The 19,884-nt window shown below is 38.0% G+C and overlaps 1 protein-coding gene across 6 annotated transcripts in view; it reads right to left on the bottom strand.

Annotated features, from left to right (window-relative positions):
- Window positions 1-19,884, bottom strand: part of MAP3K7 (mitogen-activated protein kinase kinase kinase 7) — a 65,998-nt gene that overhangs the window by 22,063 nt on the left and 24,051 nt on the right. For 3 of the 6 annotated variants that reach the window (XM_073336771.2, XM_073336773.2, XM_073336774.2), the window contains 6 exons: window positions 19,151-19,279; window positions 17,714-17,844; window positions 16,336-16,417; window positions 14,794-14,945; window positions 9,270-9,429; window positions 5,183-5,263 (listed from right to left, as the gene is read on the bottom strand). In XM_073336771.2, coding sequence (XP_073192872.1) covers window positions 5,183-5,263; window positions 9,270-9,429; window positions 14,794-14,945; window positions 16,336-16,417; window positions 17,714-17,844; window positions 19,151-19,279 — 735 coding nt within the window. Of the gene's footprint in view, window positions 1-5,182; window positions 5,264-9,269; window positions 9,430-14,793; window positions 14,946-16,335; window positions 16,418-17,713; window positions 17,845-19,150; window positions 19,280-19,367; window positions 19,427-19,884 lie in introns of those variants that run through there. The other 3 variants (XM_073336776.1, XM_073336772.2, XM_073336775.2) reach the window with 3 other exon arrangements.

Here is a 19,884-nt window from a genome sequence, read left to right on the forward strand (position 1 = left end):
CTGTCCTCCACAGAATCTCCCTTGTGTTTTGTCTCCTGCCCAGATTGTCTCCTTTCTCCACGCTCTCTCCCTTTTCACTCTCCTTTAGCTTTGTTTTCAATTACACACACACACTATTTTTCTAGAAAGACCCACTCCTCATTCAATGCAGCATTGTCAGTGAATGAAGCACAGGGTTACAAGAGAAAAAATGATGTGTTCTTTTGAATTTTAAAGAATTCTGGAATTCGTGAATCTGGAATCCGGGAAATGCTGGATTCTATTCCTGGATCTGCTACAGACTTCCCATCATCATAGTTCATATACACAAGAGGGGAGAAATAAGGCTGCACAAGCAACCTTAAATCTAGCATTTCCTAATTTCTGAATGCTTCATTTTGCAACCTTAATGTTTTTAAGGTATTTTTTTCCTGTATGCAATAGGTTACGTTAGCAGATCATTGTCAGCCTTTTTAACGTATAGGGTTTGTGGTTTGTTTAAATGGTAATGCTGTTATGTATTTTGCATAAGGCCAATATTAATCTACACTAAACTACAAAGGAAACCCCGCCATAAAACTTGGTTAACTTTTACATAAAGAGGAAGTCCTCACTTCACTTGGAGTAAGATCCTGATTTTTGTGGAGCTTGAAGCTCCTATGGGCAGGCACTTTCTCCTGAAAATATTCCCTGACACACACCCCCCTGATGCCGGTAATGTAAAATTATTTTAATTCAGGTGTTCCTCAGGGCACCTTTTCTGGCATACCTTCCAAGTACAAAGAAGAGGAGTACCTCTCCTGCAAACCATAGGTCTGTGGTAGGAGGATTCCTTTACTGCATTCTTTTAGAAGGCATGTTCTGTCTTAAGGACCTTAACATATCCATAGAAATGGGTCCCCTCCTCCCCATCCTGTGCACCTTCTCAGGTGCATCCCACTGCAGAAAATTATGCTTCCAACAGAAGTTTATATTTCCTTCTTTAAAAAGGGAATATTAATGAAAACATGGTGAACATTTTTTAAGGCCACTGGAGAAAAAAAAGCTACCCTGGACATTATAAAAGCCCTGATGTAATGTTAATAAAGTATCTAATAATTTGGTTTAACTATTTCTTTTAAAACTAATCTATGCAAAAGATTTTGTTTAAGATTATACCTCACCTGAAAAACTGTTAAAGCTAAGTCATTTGTAAATGAGAGGTATTGAAGGGGGAAAAGCTGGACATTCTAATAAAAGGAATGCAAATTTATAAAAGCATTTTCTATTTTTTATTAATTATTGACTGTGTAATTTATCTCCAAATCACATTTAGCAGTGAGTGGTGTAATTTTAGTTGTGAACATTTGTTTTCATGGTGTACCAAAAGTTTAAAGCTATTTAAACTGAAAAACTGTGGAGGTACTACTGATGACTACATAACAATGCGATCAGCTGATTGACAAAATTATAGAAATTATAGACAAAATTATAGAAATTGGCATAGCACCCTCTAAAGCATCTATGGCTTTCTATAGTTTTTCTATAGATATTCTGCAAAATATCAACTAACTCCCTTAATCTCCATCCCCAAGACTCACATGTGAGATTATAGCACTGATGTTGTATAAAATCAGCAAAGCTCTGTATGTATTGTGTCAGGTTTCAGAGTAGCAGCCGTGTTAGTCTGTATCCGTAAAAAGAAAAGGAGTACTTGTGGCACCTTAGAGACTAACAAATTTATTAGCGCATAAGCTGTTGTGAGCTACAGCTCACTTCATTGGATGCAGTGAAGCAATGAAGATAAGCTGTCGTGAGCTACAGCTCATGCTCTAATAAATTTGTCAGTCTCTAAGGTGCCACAAGTACTCCTTTTATTTATTCTGTGCTGCACTTATGTATTGCACTGACTTGGGACTTGACTAACTTCTTTGGGGCAGGGACTTTGTTGTTTGACACATTATGCTTTACATGGCACTATATAGAGCATCCACTATTAAAAATTTAAAACTACAGAGCCTAGGTAAAATCAGCCTTATTGCAGTTATTTGTGGCCATTTAGAATATAGTATGAAAACAGTGCTACTAATAGAGAGTTGATAATCAAGTTTTTAAACTAAGGACCACAGTACTATAAATACAATAAGTCTCACTTTGGTAGTCCCGTATTTTTAGTTGATGATGTAACATACAGCCCAAAGCACATAATGTATATGCATAAACTGTCTAATAAATGGAGTTGCCAATGCAAGAATACTGTGATGTAAACAAGATTTATCAGATACTTCCTGACTGACTAGCTTTCTAAAACTGTTTGCCTACTTATCTTGGTTACATTTTGCATGGTCATTCAATACACACTTTAAAACACCTGGCTATTAATACTTTGGTGGGTCAGGCTTTTTTTCTTTTTTAAAGTCTTTCTTAAAATGCTGGTTTGCAGTGTCTATGCTATATCTGTTGGAATGAAAAATAAGAAAGGTGTACTTCTGTATGTTCATATGGATACATGCCTACAACAACTCTGGAAGATTAGCTACCAAACTGTAAACCGGAAATGATTCTCAAATCCATTTCACTGTTTTTTTTTTTGTTTTTAAAGCTTTGCACACTAATGGAAAACTCAGGTTTTACCTACTTTAAATGTCAGGGTCTCAAATAAATGAGAATTATACTTATGCAGGGTATTTCAAAAAGTGTTTAGAAAGGATGGGAGTTTGGAAAATATATATCAAGCTCTTTATCTTGCAAACATACCACTTTGAGTTTTTGCATACTTACATTAAATAAACTAAGCAGCCTGATTAGTCCATGAATGGGAGGCCTCCAAGGAAAACACAAATATAAGAAATGGTGATTCAGGAGGTAGCTTTTGTACTAAGCCAGTACTCTCCCAGTTCCTTAGGGAGCACCTTTGTAATCTTTTGGATAAGATGCAAAATGAAGTTCTTAATCACTTGTGTGGCCATTTGAAATCCTGTAACACTTGTAGAGGAGCAGGGGTCTTATCCCTATTTTAGTTCGGGCAAAATACATTTGGTCTACATCAAATTCCTCTGAAAGCTTTATTTAAATAGGGTAGTCTTCACTTTGTCCCAAAGCATAGTAAAGTTTTGCTGTTATCTACCCTGGACAAGGCTGTATTTCAGAGGAAGAAATCGGTATATCTAGTTTGCAAAGCTCTTTGGATAAAAAGTTATGATTATATGTAGAATATACAAAATGTCAGTTTCTTATTAATGATCTCAGTAAATATCTCAACACTGGGGGAAGTCTGAAACAAAATTGATATTTTTGTTATAAGGTGAAGTTAAATGAGAGGGAAGGCTTTCTGGAAAGGGAAAGTGATGGGTAAAAATAATAAAAGCATGCTGGGCCTGCCATCTTGAGGGCTTTAGAGGAAAACCTGGCTGCATTGTAACAGTTGCAACCCAATATACTGCTTATAGATGACAACACAGAGTCTGAGCTAGAGCTGGGAAAAAATTTCAGTGACTAGTTTATTTGCTGATAAATGCAGTTTTGGGTGACCTGAAACTAATTTTTGTTGAGTTTGTCAAAAAAATTTTTTTTGATTAAAACAAAAATTTGAAAATGTTCTGTTTGGTAATATTGAAACTAAATGGTTTGTTTCAACATTATCGTAACATTTTTGGGCTGGTGTCACAAAACTGCCAGAGACGGTGGTCTCAGCAGGTTCAATTACCCCTCTGCCTGCTGTGGAGAAGGAATTTGAACCTGGATCTCCCACATTGCAAGAGAGGTGCCCTGAACACTAGGAAATGGAATATCCTGATGTGGGTTCTCAGTCTATTTTGCTGAAGCTGTTCCATGATACATAAAGAAAAAAAACCAGTCATTGGAGCAGGGACTTGAACTTGCATCTCCCACATCCCAGGTAAAGGCTCTAACCACTGAGCAGTAGAGCCATTCTTGGTCTCTGGCCCAATGACTATTCATCGTCATTCATAGTCATTGTCTGGCTATACCGAAAGAAGGACAGGAAATATATGACATGGGTTTAATCAGGCCACAACTTTAATATTAGATGTCTAGGACTACCCGGCGGATAAAAAAAGCGTACAGTGCAGGTAACCCTGTGTTTATGCTGTAATTACCCAGAGGGCTTTTACCAGCTCCCCCTCTTTTTCTATCCAGATCCCTCCAGCAAATCCATTGCTGGGACCTTATCACCCTCCTCCCCTCGTAGGAGGGTTAAGGCAGGCTATAAGAATGGGAGTCAGCAACTGCCCCTTGTTCGTTCCTTTAACAAATGCCTCTTTTAAGTCCTTTTCCAAGCCACTTCTCTGGTCACTGTATACCGATCCTATGGAGTACCTGCACTGGACATCCACCTTACACTTAAAGGAGTTGTGAGATACAGCCTACCGCCCTTCACTCTATGCATGAACAGAGCCCTTCCTGAACTCGCTGTCGGGAAGGCAGGGGGGAGGGGGGTGAAATCCTTCCCAACCCCCCTAAAAAGGGGTGGCTAACGTAATACCCACAGCAGGTCTTGACCAAACATGGAATTTTACCAACTAAAGTAGAGAGAGGGAAGGAGGGTCCTGCCTCAGCCGCTCCATGTAAAAGGGAGGCTTCAGGCACCGAGCTGCTCCTTGTAAACCTTGCATTCCCAGGGGATGAGTCAGTGACTACGCTGACCCTTTTGCAGCAGTTTTCATCCCCTCCAGCCATAAAGCACTGTTCCCTTCATTTGGCCAGCCAGCCAAAAATACACCCCCCCTGCTTAAAAGTGCAGTGTGGTCATTCATGAGGACAGTGAATAGCTATTGGGCCAGAGTGTGAGAATGATTCTACAATGTGGTGGGTAGGCACTCACCTAGGATGTGGGAGACAAGTTCAAATCCCTGCTTCAATGACTATACATATATATGTACATGTATATATAAAATACTGCACATACAGGATTTCTCTGCAATTTTGCTTCATGTGTGAGATAGTTTTTAGTACCAAGAGATCGGTCCAGCCAAGGGCTCAGTCCTATCTATGAGACACAAGGCAAAGAGGACTGCACACTGGCAAGCTTTTTTTTTTTCTCCTCCTCTTTTCTTAAAAAAAGAAGGACATCATGAAAAATCTTACTGGATGGTCTCCATCTGCACCCTATATGAATTGGAGCAAAAAGTATTTTTTTATTTTAATAATGTGATCATTATTCCAGCATCTTAGTCAATAGAGCCGTTCACATGGTCTGTGATACCTGGTATGATGACTGAAGGGACATCCAGAATGTTGCCAAATGAAGCAGTTTTACGATGGCCCCGTTTAGGCTTGGAATAGGCTGAAAAAATACACATACACAATACACATGCAAACAGCTACAATGGTAACACAACAAATTATTAAATACCTAACACTGCAATTCTCATATACTGTTAAACTAAAGTACATGCAAAACATGTCACACACAACAAACTGCATAGCTTTCTATTCATGCTTAAAAATAGTAAAGAAATTGTTAAAAGCAAAACAGAACTGGCAGTCAATACAACATAATTAGCTGTAGTTAGCAACACAAAACTCAAACAGACAAAGCAGCATGGCAATGAGGAAAGGAAAAGTGCAACCATCAGAATGGAAGACAAATATTGACTTCTTCCAGTTCACCTGCATATTACTAATAAATGTATTTCCTTCATTGTTTTAAGTTATAGAATACTTCCTCCATAGTTTTATTCTAGTCTCAGGCTAAAATTGTTTATAAATAAGTTTACATTTTCATGTTGGATGCTTTCATTTTCTTTAATTGACATCTCCTGTAAAGTGAAATCAAATCAATGTCTAAGATAAGCTCACTTTAATATGAGAAAATTTGAAGAACTGCTTCAAGCGTTGGTAAGGTGCCCTCTGACTAAATGTTTGCTGTTTTGTAAAAATGGCAATTTGCATACCAACCTAAATACTTTAGAATTAAGCATCCCATTCACGGAACTATTGAAAACAAAACCCCAAAACCCCCATATTTGTTGAAGTGGAATTTGTATCTATTCTAATCACATCAAACATCATAAAACATACTTACAAATGTTAATTTTGCCACAGGTAGTAAGAGGAAGCGGTGGCAAAATAAAGGTGTGTAGTTTAAAAATTAAATAACTGTCCCATTTGAAATAGATTTATGAATGCAGCTCCCAAAAGAAAACTGCTCTGGCATGTTTACCTGAAAGAACTCTCAGTGACTGACATAAATGTGCACTGCCTGATTTGTTTCTATGACCAGTCTAATAATAGACGGAACAAGAGGATTAGATAATTCTTAAAATAATTTTCGGTGTATTTATTCTTGACAATAGCCTTAACCTCACATAGCAACACAATTTTTTTTGTCCAGGATCATAGTATGTTCTCTGTAACGTAGTTAATGAGACTAAGAAACCACCATTGTTTTTGCTATTTTCAACCTAAGTCACAAAAACTTGTTTAGACTAATGTGGCCTGATTTCTACTAGTTTGCCACTGCCTGAAATGAACTCTGTTCCCTTATACTTGTCCCATTCAAATCAACTCTCTTTTGTTCGAAGAAGAAATTAAATAAAAAACAAAAACAGCCATAGCAAAATCTCCGAACAACGTACTTGGAGATAATTACTGGCAGTACTTAAAAGAATCTAGTGAAGGAAGGCAGACTGGACTGATTCCATACTCACACTGGGTGGTCAAATGAGTTTCATTTGTTCTGAACCAATGAGAGACTTGAATGAGGCCCAGAATATTAAAATAAATCAAAACACCGCAGGCTATTGTTGGGTAAGGACACAATTGCCTTGTGGTGGCTAGACCCTTGATGAATACATATCTGAACGATATAGGGGCAAAGGCTATCAAGAAGTATTTGCAGTCAACTAGCTATAAGAGTAATAAAAAACCAAAATTATCCATCCTGGATTGATACTATAATGTTCAAGTAAGATTGTAAACTCTTTAGGACAGGAACTAGGTCATCCCATGTGTATGTACAGTGCCTATCACAATATGCCTTTAGACATTACCAAAGTAAAAAACGTTTTTTTTTTTTGGTTTTTTTTTCCTGAGTTGAATAAAAGTTTAGTCATGGTGCACAAGAGAGTCAGCACACCAAATATACCCAATATGTAAAAAAAGTAAATACACAAATTTTCAGAGTGATGGAAAAATATTGACTCAACTAGATAAAGTCTGACTAGCAGTGGTAGTTATTGTGCCTGGATTCTGTAAATCTAAGGATGTAGGTCAATAAAAAGGACCATTTAAAATTATGAAACAAGTTAACAAACAGTGAAAATGGGGACTAGAAAGCATTGCCCACCAGGTATAACGTTTTGTTAATTTGCTTATTGGGAAAAACACACTCACTTGCTCAGCTTTCACCATAAAATTATGCATTTAATGTTGCTAGTATCCTAAACTTCATTTTACATCAATGATCCACCATGTAAATAAAAGGAGCAGCTTTTGCAACCTGGCAAATTGTGTGTAGCTAAAATTCTTTACAAAGACATCCAGGTTCTGCTTCTCTGGGGAGAAATCAGAGGGTTATATTCATATCTGATCTTTCCAACGACATAACTAAATTATCAGTTTGCACCTATTTTCTGTCAAAACTGGTTTTTCAATTTACCGGTGGAAATAATACTGCTTTTAAATCCACCTGCTGCGTTTTAAAATATTAAAATAGTTTGAATGTAGTTTTGAATGAAATGTAATTCAAATAATAAAAATGACAATGGATGGAGAACACCACTCAGTCAGAAGCAAAGAGAAACTTGTATTAATGAAACAAGGCTCATACCAAAGAATCCCAAATTTATGTAATACAAGCAAAATGTAATTTAACCATTTTAAAGGCAATCAAAAGTAATCTTTTCTGTAATCTCAAACTACACGCATTTCAAAAAAATTCCTCTCAGACCTGAGTGCACAAATGTGAAAGGAGCTGGTCTCTTTATATCTAGACTTTGCAGGATTTGATTTAAATTCGACAGAGGTTCGCTGACACATTAAAACTGAGGAAAAAATATCCATCAGTAACAGTTGGCTTCTCCCCCACACTTTGTGCCTGCAGGAATTGATCTCACTGGCGCTACAGCAGCAGAGAGCTTGCTGCAGCCCTGCTGTCATGGGAGGGAGCAAGTGGGGTCATGACAGTAGAGCTGCAGAGGGCACCTCTGTAAGGATGTGGGGCCCATTACACTGGATCCCTGCAGGCTGTGGTCCATGTGGGGCAGAGTGGAGACCCATGGCCAGGACTGCAAAGAGGAAGAGGACAAGCCCCCGGCTGGGGGGGAGGCTAACCTGCTGCTGAATGTCTGTCCTTAGGTAAAAAGAAAAGGAGTACTTGTGGCACCTTAGAAACTAACAATCCGATGAAGTGAGCTGTAGCTCACGAAAGCTTATGCTCAAATAAATTGGTTAGTCTCTAAGGTGCCACAAGAACTCCTTTTCTTTTTGCAAATACAGACTAACATGGCTGCTACTCTAAAACCTGTCCTTAGGTAGGAGCCATTCAGCAGTGGGGTAGCCCTCCCTCAAGGAATCCTCCTCCTCCCCACAGTCCTGGTGAGGAGCTCTCTGCTTTGCCTGGCTAGGACCACAACTTTCCTTGCACCTTGGGCCTGCACAGACTGGGAGTCACCTGCCCTTCAGCAGCGTAGGGAGCCCTCTACAGCCCTACTGTCACAGCTACGCTCTTTCACCAGCTGGGAGTGCAAGGGGTCTCTGCTCAGCCTCACCAGGACCATAGCCTCCCCGCACATTGTGCCTGCAGAGATTGGGTGTCCCCGGCTCCACAGCAGCGCTGGGAGTCCTCTGCAGCTAGGCCCTCCTGACCTTGCTCACTCACTCAGCAGCCGGGGCCATTTCTGGGCAAGAGCTGTTCAGCAAAGGTGTGGCCTCCCCGACAGCTGAAGGGTCTTTTCTTCCTCAGAGCCCTGTCCCAGTGGAGCAGAGACCCTTGGCCAGGACCACAACCTCATCTGCACCATGTACTAGGGTGTCTTGGGCCCCTTAGCCATGCAGGGAGCCTCCTGCAACTCTGTTTTCAGCACTGCCCTAACTCTAACCCACCCTTACTTTCCTGCAACTGTAAAAATAAAGAGTAAAAAATAGAATAAAAATAAAACAATGTACAAGAACTGTCAAAATTACAAAAAAATAAGTCAAATTCTGCCAAGCCTATTCATATAAATTCTTAAAATATAACAAGTTAATAATAAAGAATCCAAGCCCAGTTAAGAGTTACCTCACAGGGCTCATCTTAGTAAAAGTAGCTCCTTTCACCTTTCTCTGCCCCCTACTTTATTTATTTTTACCTGCGGTAGCAGTAATTCTTGCTTCTATTTCAGACATGTCAGCACTCATCCTCTTGCCTTCTCCTGAAACAAGGGTTGACTGTGGTCTCCCACGAACATCTGATAAGCTTTCCACACTGCTCCCGCGAGATGGAGGTAAACTCAAACGGCCAGGGTCACCCTGTTGAAACAGTGTTACATTTTCAACAGGGCTGTTAAGTGATTAAAAAAATTAATTGCATTAATTGTGCTGTTAAACAATAGAATACCTTTTAAATATTTTTAGATGTTTTCTACATTTTCAAATATACTGATTTCAATTACAATACAGAAAAAAACTGTACAGTGCTCACTTTATATTGCAAATACTTGCACTGGAAAAATAGTATTTTTCAATTCACCTAGTACTATAGTGCAATCTCTATCATGAAAGTTGAAGTTACAAATGTAGAATTATGTACAAAAAATAAGTGCATTAAAAAAAACAAACAAACAATGTAAAATTTTACAGCCTACAGGTCCACTAACTTCTATTACTAGTTCAACCAATCGCTCAGACAAAATTAGAAAGGTCAAGGCAGAAAATGAAATCAAACTAGCTAGAGACATACAGGACAGCAAGAAAATATTCTACAAGTACATTAGAAGCAGAAGGAAGACCAAGGACATGGTAGGCCTGTTACTCAATGAGGGAGGAAAAACAGAAAATGTGGAAATGGCACAGGTGCTTAATGACTTCTCTGTTTTGGTTTTCACCAACAGGTTGGTGGTGATTGCATGTCTAACGTAGTGAATGCCAGTGAAAATGAGTTAGGACCAGAAGAGGCTAAAATAGGAAAAGAGCAAGTTAAAAATTACTTAGACAAATTAGATGTCTTCAAGTCACCAGGGCCTGATGAAATGCATCCTAGAATCCTGAAGGAGCGGACTGAGGAGATATCTGAGCCATTAGCAATTATCTTTGAAAAGTCATGGAAGACGGGAGAGATTCCTGAAGACTGAAAAAAGGGCAAATATAGTGCCCATCTATAAAATGGGAAATAAGGACAACTCAGGGAATTACAAACCAGTCAGCTTAACTTCTGTACCTGGACAGATAATGGAGCAAATATTTAAGCAATTTGCAAACATCTAGAAGATAATAAGGTGATAAAAACAAATCATGTCGAACCAACCTGATAGCTTTCTTTGACAGGGTAACAAGGCTTGTTGATGGAGGGGAAGTGGTAGATCTTGACTTTAGTAAAGCTTTTGATACTGTCTCACATGACAGTCTCAAACTAGGGAAATGTAACCTAGATGGAGCTACGAGAAGGTGGGTGCAAAACTGGTTGGAAAACCGTTCCCAGAGGGTAGTTATCAGTGATTCAGTGTTATGCTGGAAGGGTATAATGAGGGGGGAGAGAGGGGGTCCTGCAGGGGTCCGGTTCTGTTCAATATTTAGATAATGGCACACAGAGTATACTTAAAGTTTGCAGACAATACCAAACTGGGAGGAGTGCTTTGCAAGTGCTTTGGAGGATAGGATTAAATTTCAAAATGATCTGGACAAACTAGAGAAATGGTCTGAAGTAAAGAGGATGAAATTCAATAAGGACAAATGCAAAGTACTCCATTTAGGAAGGAACTATCAGTTGCACACATAGAAAATGGGAAATGACTGCCTAGGAAGGAGTACTGCGTAAAAGGGATCTGGGGGTCATAGTGGACCACAAGCTAAATATGAGTCAACAGTGTAACACTGTTGCAAAAAAAGCGAACATCATTCTGGGATGTATTAGCAGGAGTGTTGTAAGAAAGACATGAGAAGTAATTCTTCCGCTCTACTCCGCGCTGATTAGGCCTCAGCTACAATATGGTGTCCAGTTCTGGGCGCCGCATTTCAGGAAGGATGTGGACAAATTGAGAGAGTCCAGAGAAAAGCAACAAAAATGATTAAAGGTCTACAAAACAAGACCTATGAGGGAAGATTGAAAAACTTGGGTTTGTTTAGTCTGGCAAAGAGAAGACTGAGAGGGGACATGATAACAGTTTTCAAGTATGTAAAGGGTTGTTACAAGGAGGAGGAAGAAAAATTGTTTTTCTTAACCTCTGAGGATAGGACAAGAAGCAGTGGGCTTAAAGTGCAGCATGGGAGGTTTAGGTTGGAGGTTTAGGTTTAGGTTGATTAGGAAAAACTTCCTGTCATTAAGCAGGGTGCAATAAATTACCTAGGGAGGTTGTGGAGTCTCCTTCATTGGAGATTTTTAAGAGCAGGTTAGACAAACACCCGTTAGGAATGGTCTAGATCTCTGCTTCTCCAGCTATCTGATGTGGGGGACCGGCAATTTTTTTTTCCCCCAATGTGCGCGCAGACCGGCAGCCGATGGCTTGCAGACCAGCACTGTTCCACGGACCAGCACTTTGAGTAGCATTGGTCTAGATAATACTTTAGTCCAGACCCTGCATTCATGGCAGGACTAAATGACCTCTCAAGGTCCCTTCCAGTTGTATGATTCTATTCTATGATTCGCAGGAGATAATGGTGCCTGCTTCTTGTGTACTGAACGTGAGAACAGGCATTCGTATGGCACTGCTGTAGCTGGCATTGCAAGATATTTACGTGCTAGATGCACTAAATATTCACATGTCCCTTTATGCTTCAACCGCCATACCAGAGGAGACGCGTCCATGCTGATGTTGGGTTCTGCTCGATAAAGATCCAAAGCAGTGCAGACCAGTGCATGTTCATTTTCATCATCTGAGTCAGATGCCACCAGCAGAAGGTTGATATATTTATTTTTTTTGGTAGTTCCGGTTCTATGGGTTTCCACATCAGAGTGTTACTCTTAAGACTTCTGAAAGCATGCTCCACACCTCATCCCTCTCAGATTTTGGAAGGTACTTCAGATTCTTAAACCTTGGGTTAAGTGGTGTAGCTATCATTAGAAATCTCACATTGGTACCTTTTTTGCCTTTTGCAGTGAAAGTGTTCTTAAAACTAACAACATGTGCTGGGTCATCATCTGAGACTGCTATAACATGAAATATATGTCAGAATGCAGGTAAAACAGAGCAGGAGACGTACAATTTTCTCCCAAGGAATTCAGTCACAAATTTACACCACCACATTTTTTCATTAGCATGCAAGCATGTCCTCTGGAATGGTGGCTGAAGCACAAAGGGGCATCTGTATAAATGTTTAGCATATACACCACATAAATACTTTGAGATCCTGGTTACAAAAGTGCCATGTGAATGCCTGTTCTCACTTTCGGGTGACATTGTTAAGATGCAGCAGGCAGCATTATCTCCCGTAAATGTAAACAAACTTATTTGTTTTAGTGATTGACTGAAGGAGGACTGAGTGGACTTGTAGGTTCTAAAAAGTTTTACATTGTTTTGTTTTGGAGTGCAGTTATGTAACAAAAAAAAATCTACATTTGTAAGTTGCACTTTCAGGACAAAGATTACACTACAGTACTTATATGAGGTGAATTGAAAAATGCTATTTCTTCTGTTTATCATTTTTACAGTGCAAATATTTGTAATAAAAATATAAAGTGAGCACTGTCTACTTTGTATTCTGTATTTTAACTGAAAACAATATATTTGAAAATATAGAAAGCCATCCAAAATATTTAATAAATTTCAATTGGTATTCTACTGTTTAACAGTGCAATTAAAACTGTAATTAATCATGATTGATTTTTTTAAATCAAGACCAATTTTTTGAGTTTCTTGAGTTAGTTAACTGTGATTAATCGACAACCCTAATTTTAAAACAAATGTTTCTCCAGAAGATTTAACAAGTGACTTCTGAGCTTACACCTGTATTCAGAAATCAGCAGCTAAGAATAGTGATAAGAGAAATATCCCCAGTATATTAATGTAGTAAATACTTATACCACTGGTTCTCAAACTTTTGTACTGGTGACCCCTTTCACATAGCAAGCTGCTGAGTGCGACCCCCACTAATAATTAAAAATACTTTTTTATACATTTAACACCATTACAAATGCTGGAGGCAAAGTGGGGCTTGGGGTGGAGGCTGACAGCTCGCGACCGCTCAGGTAATAACCTCGCGACCCCCCGAGGGGTCCCGACCCCCAGTTTGAGAACCCCTTTACTGTGGTATTTTTAATTAAATTGTACTTTTTTAAACAAAAACTGTGTAACCAATAATTATAGTATATATAGACAGCACCATATATGTTGTGATTTTGAAAAGCACTCAACATTGACCTAACTCTGCTCTCACTAATATCTTCTGATTGAAGATTTACAGTAGAACCTCAAAGTTATGAACAGCAGAGTTACAAATTGACCAGTCGACCAGACACTTCATTTGGAACAGGAAATACACAATCAGGCAGTAGCAGACACAAACACACAAACACAGTTCTGTGTTAAACTACTAAAAAAAGGGAAAACAGCATTTTTCTTCTGTATAATAAAGTTTTAAAGCTGTATTAACTCAATGTTCAGTTGTAAAGTTTTGAAAGACCAACTATAACATTTTGTTCAGTTACGAACATTTCAGAGTTAAAAACAACCTCCATTCCCGAGGTGTTTGTAACGCTGAGGTTCTACTGTAGCTCTGTTTTTCCATCCTAACAAACTGTGGACATATTTTCATTATTCAAATACATGTCTAATTTTTTTTTGACTCATACCAATCTCTTGTCATAATGCCTTCTTGTAGCAATGAGTTCCACGTCACTTACATACTGTTTATAAAGCATTTCCAGTCATCAATTAAAATTTGCTGACTGAAGCTTTCACTGAATGTGTACTATGAGAAAAGATAACTAGGTGCTCCCGGATTTATCTTCTCAGTATCATTTCTGATTTGGCATACCTCTTTCATGTCCCCTTATTCCTCTCCTCCCTGAACTAAGAGATCCCATGCTTCCATGATTAGCTATGTAATAGGATGTATTTTGTTCTCTCCACCAAAGGAACAGTCTCCTTTTGCTCTTAATTTCACCCTGACTTTCTCATCTTCTCTCTTTTTCTGCTCCCCTGCACTTGCTGCTTTCTGCCTGCTCCTTCCCCGCTACCATAGTCATGCTAGCTAACTGGCTGGCTGGCACTGTACTCTACTCTCCCACTGCCCGCACTCATATACCTCCCTTGAGGAATCTCTTGGCTCTTCTCTCAGTGGTGGCCAAAGACCCTGAAGGGTACAACTGTTTACATTCCTCTCTTCCCCCTTTGCACCCCTAGGTTCTATGGAGACAACTAGATGTGCTCCTTATTTCTATCTGCTTTTACAGATAGTCACACCACTGATAAGAATTTTTTTGTAAAAAGCTGTAAATGGGAGTCAGCATCATATGTTCTCCATGGACCATCAGTAAGTACAGAGTGGACCACAGATTTAGAGATGCTGATGTACTACATTATCCTTAGCGTTTCTTACTTACTGCCCTTTATTGAATAGGAAAGCTTATTAAGAAAGAAAACCTCCTGTATTTTAGAGCAGTGTGATTTTACTATAGTGATTTTATCCATCTAATGGCAATTTCTTCATTAAGGCACAAGATTTTATTCACTTGCTTACCGACTGCTTCGCTGGATTTTTCATTTGCTGTGCCAGTTTTGATTCTAAGCGTTTAATGGTATCATTGGTAGCAGTTCCTTGAAAGTCACTTGGTTCCATGTTAGCATCACTCTTGTTACTGGTGTTTGTAGAAGTCATGTCCATGAATGAGCCTATTTAAAAGCCCACCCCCCCGAAAATAAACATTTTTTGTATTTAAACCACTTCTTTGAAAACATTAAATCAAACTAAAATTCTTTAGCTACCCATTCTTCATTCCCCAATACCAACCTTATAATTTTAAATTTTTAAAACATTTGACAAAAAAATTCAGAATATACTTCAAAAGCAAAAAAAAAAAACCAAACAAAAAACCCAATTCAGAACAAGATGTTGAACAGCAAGTTTACCCAGATCCTAAAGACAAGCTTTAGCTATCAATCCCAAATCATTAACAAAAATCTTCGATTATGAACACAACTGGCAGTTTTGCTCATAAAATCCATTATGAATCCTACGTATAATGAAAATATATTTGTAGGATAAACAAATTAAAACATTGCTTTACAAATTGTAAGTAATAGATTTAAGACTATTTTCTTAAGTATGTTTTAAATTTATGTGCTAAACATGTTTCATGTAGTCTGGCTAAAGACGACCATCAAGTATACGACAAAGTTGATGGGATTTTGCAATAAAATGTACAGGTGAATTCAAAAGTACCTTATTTCCAAAATATTCTGTGTGAGAGAAATTTAGAGTTTGGGGCAGAGGGAAGAAGGCACGTATGGACAACTGTAGTTAAGTTACAAGAACCCAAGGGAATGAGGAAAATAGGGCAAAATTTCATAAAGGAAGCATTTAAATTTTTTCCTATGCAAAATGCTGTGGGTCTGAGTGATCATCAGTTTTGTGCACCGGGAAAGAATTTTTCTCTTGGGGCAAGATTGGTAGAATGTCTGGTGGGTATTTTTGCCTTCCTCATGGCACCCTGAGGGCCTTTTTTTAGGTTAATAGGAAGTAAAGAAAAGTTGCAAGTTTAATCAGTGGAATCTGTAATTTCATCAAAATCTGATGAGGCGGTCCAGTGCAGAAGAAAGAAAAGGAGTACTTGTGGCACCTTAGAGACTAACCAATTTATTTGAGCATGAGCTTTCGTGAGGCTCAAAGGACCAGCCGATAGGAGCAAACAGGAGTAAGATCTGAGAGATGGCTATTGGACCCTAATAACCCGCAGGAAGAAAGGGAGACCCTAAGTCTTTGCAGACTGAGTTATCCTTCATGTGTACCCTCATTCTCTGTTGTGGGAGGGGGGCAAGGGGATTCAGAGTTTGGCTGAACCCTAGGGATTAGGCTGAAGGAAGCAAAACTTGAATATTTGTTATGAGGCCCTTTACCACACACTGAACCAGGCATTTAGGAAGGGGTTATTTTCCCCCCATCAAACTTAATAAAGCTGCAGGCTGTGCTTTATAATACATTCCTGAATCTGTTTCATTTCCCTGTTTATCCTATTTAAAAAGTGTTTTATTCCCCCCCCCCCTTATATTTACACAATCATACCTGTACTAGTGGCAGAGTTGCTTTGGCCTTCATCTGAATACTGACAAGGATACTGCAGAGGTTCATCAGCTCCAGGAAAGTACTGTGTAGAGAGTAAATTGTTATATATTAACATAATTAATGCTTTCAGAGCACATATAGCAGCTACAGAGATAGCATACACCTCAACAGATCCTGGTTCTCTGAATAAATGCAGAGGAAAAAAAGGTAATTTGAGAATGCTATTTTGTTTAACTGCAGAACCATCTGCAACATCTTGCTTTTCAGTAACATTCCTTCCCCACACCTCCCAAAAACAAAGCACACACAAACCTATCTTTATTAAGTGCCTTCAGACAGATATGTAATGTATTTTAAGAACAATGCAGCATAATGGAAGCCATTTACAATGGCATAAATCAGGCAACGTACAGTTTAATTCAGCATAAGGATGGAATGAATCACATTCAATTCTAGTGGATATTAGGGAGTTTTGTCAGGGAAAGTAAGGTAGCAGTTAAGAAGAAAGGATGGAGAATTGAAAGTGTCTGTGAATAAACCCTCTATGGCTTAATGGAACGAGCCATTCAAACACTGTTTTCGTTTAGCTTATTTAGACACCTGACAGTTAGCTTAAGTAGTGCTCACTACCTAAAAAACGGCTAAATTTCTGTGAACCTGATCACCAATATGACTAATACAAACAAATCTGTTGGGGTTAATAATGCAAATAAAAACTACTTTTAAACTTCCAATTATTCTTGTTCACTTGCATTCAGTGTAAAGATATTCATATTGGCAAATGTCTGAGTAATACATGTGCTACCTCTATGAAGAGCATTTTGTTTGGTTTAGCTAATGTATTTTGATTTTGATTTGTATTTCTGAGATTTAGCAAAACAAATGAATACTGTTGTTCTTCAGGATCAGATTTCTGAAGGAAATGAAGTTGAAATAGCAGTGATACTGACAAAGATAGGTAATATACCCTTAGATAGATTCTATTCCTTGACATTTGCAAAGTTACCATGCTAGTGCCTATTTTTTCCTTAAAGGAGCCAATAAAGGTCCTGAAACTACAGAGCAGCTATCAATATCTCAATGCTCACAAAAATGGCAGAGAAACTAAAATAGTAAAATACTTGAGTAACTACAACTTTGTAAGGTCAAACCAGAACATCTGTAAAAAACCTCACACATGATCCTACAGCCTGTAACTGTTTTTAGAGTCTTTTCAGCAAGTCATGTGATGTAAGCATTGAGGAAAAATCTTTAGAGACTGGAGATACAACTTGAACAACAGATTAACACTGGGCTCATGAAAGGCATACCTTCAAAAGCCAATACTACAACATAACCCCTGTTAAAATATTTACAGATTAAAAGAAAAAGGTTATACCCGCATCAAATGTGTCATTATTTTGACAATTTCTTCCATGGAAGGTCGTTGTGAAGGATCCTTAGACCAACAACGAGTCATTAAACTCTCAATAGGTTTAGGTAAATTTTTGATCAGTGGTGGCCGAGTACCTACAATTAAAATTAGACAAATCTTAATTTATATAATCAAACTATTCTTGAAAATTCTGTCATTGCCTGAATTTTTTAAACAACCTATTTTGCTATTTAAACTATAGCATTAAAGATGCATGATAACTATAGTCTGGAGAAAACCAACCTGTATTTAAAAAAAAAAAATAGTGTCACCAATCATTTATTCTATTTTTTCTTATTTGTTTATATTACATACAAATTAGAAAATTGCATCTAGGTAAGCATAAGTAAAAAGAGCTGTCTTTCAATAATGCTCTGAATGCACTATATGTCTGGTCAGTTTATGAACATATTTAAATGACAAGAGGAAAACAGAAAAAATAGTAACAGCAGCACTTTAGATAGTGTTTTCCTCACCTAGCTTCCCCTGCAGACACAGTGGAAAATTTAACAGTGCTTTACTTCTTCAAACTAATATTTATATTATTGTTGCACCTAGGAGCCTCAAGTCATGGACCAGGATCCCATTGTGCTAGGTGATGTCCAAACACAGAACAGACAGATAGTCCCTGACCCAAAGAACTTTGTCTAAAACAAGAGACAATAGATTGATACAGAGAGTTGGGAAGATACAGGGAAACAATGAGACAATATTGGTCATCATGATAACCAGTGGTTTCAGTACAACAGTAGTCTAACTGTGTCAGGTTTTTTTTAATAGGTCTCTCAGAAAAGTAGAGTTTTAAGGAGCGATTTGAAGGAGGAAAATGAGTTAGTTTAGTGGATCTCTGCAGGGAATGTCTCCTAGGTAAATGGCTGGATTTTCAGAAGCGATGAGCAACAAGATTTCCCAGTAACGTAATCAAATAAGCATTTTTGAAAAACCAAGCCAGTTATTTAGCACTTTGGACACAAAATTTTGGTGTCCTGGTTTGAAAATCTTAGCTAGCATTACAGTCAACTTCAATTTTGGCCATTTTATTTTTTGAGGTAGGTGATCTGGATCTCACTTATTGTTCACTCAGGATGAATGGAATACTTCATTATCACAACAAAAATAAATTGATGGTTCTTCTCCTTATTAATTCATACATGCTAATTACATGTAGCACTGTCAGTAAGCACAGTCTAACAGACAAGAAAGAAAACCAAAAATGAACTGGTTCAGAAGCAAGAGTGCTTAAGTATTAATTATTAATGACAATGCAATCTACAGTGAGGTATCAAACTGCCACCTACTGAATGACGACTAATTTTGCAAAGATTAAAATATTTAATGTTACATGTCAAATATACAATTTAACTTTAAATGCACTAAAATGAAAAATTATTTTCAACTCACCATTGTGAACTGCCCACATTATGCGGAAAGCAGGGCCACCAATCTCATCAAAAGGTTTCCTACGGGTGATCACTTCCCAAAGAATAATACCCCAACTGAATACATCACATTTTTCACTGTAATTGCTACCTGGAAAAAAATAATCAATATAATTGGTCTTTTCTACATGATATGTGCCTACAAGTTTAGAGAAATAGCTATGCATGGTTCAGTTTACCTTCAGAGTAGAATATCTTCTTGTTTTTCACACACAGAAAACAGCAGTCGTAAGGCCGTCTGACACCAATTTTTTAAAACTTCTAATTCACCCAAAGTAAATTTGAAAAAAAATTTATAGAAAACATTTTTTTCAAGGTTTTAAAAAACCCTTTTGCTATTATTGCCAATATGTTTACGCAAGAGCTCTCCTCTTTGCAAACTAGTTCCTTCAGTTTTGACCTGCACTGAAATTATAAAACACAATGCTTAGGACAGTCTCGTTTTGAAATATCAAATGTGATTTTATTATGATCAATCTCTCAAAATTTAGCATTATTTCATTGTCATTTTGACTACCTGTCCTCCTTTAAATCTTTCTCCTAAACTCACTTCTTCCATGATGGCCACAGTAAATCAGTCATCATTCACCATCACCTATCACTTTTATATTTAAAAACAAGACGTCCTTAAAAGAACTAGCAAGATGTGCCCAGGCCTATGCTAAGTAACCATGTGATCATCTCACTGTATCTCCA

This window comes from Lepidochelys kempii, chromosome 3 (genome assembly GCF_965140285.1).
Source record: "Lepidochelys kempii isolate rLepKem1 chromosome 3, rLepKem1.hap1, whole genome shotgun sequence".
Classification (NCBI taxonomy): Eukaryota; Metazoa; Chordata; order Testudines; family Cheloniidae; genus Lepidochelys; species Lepidochelys kempii.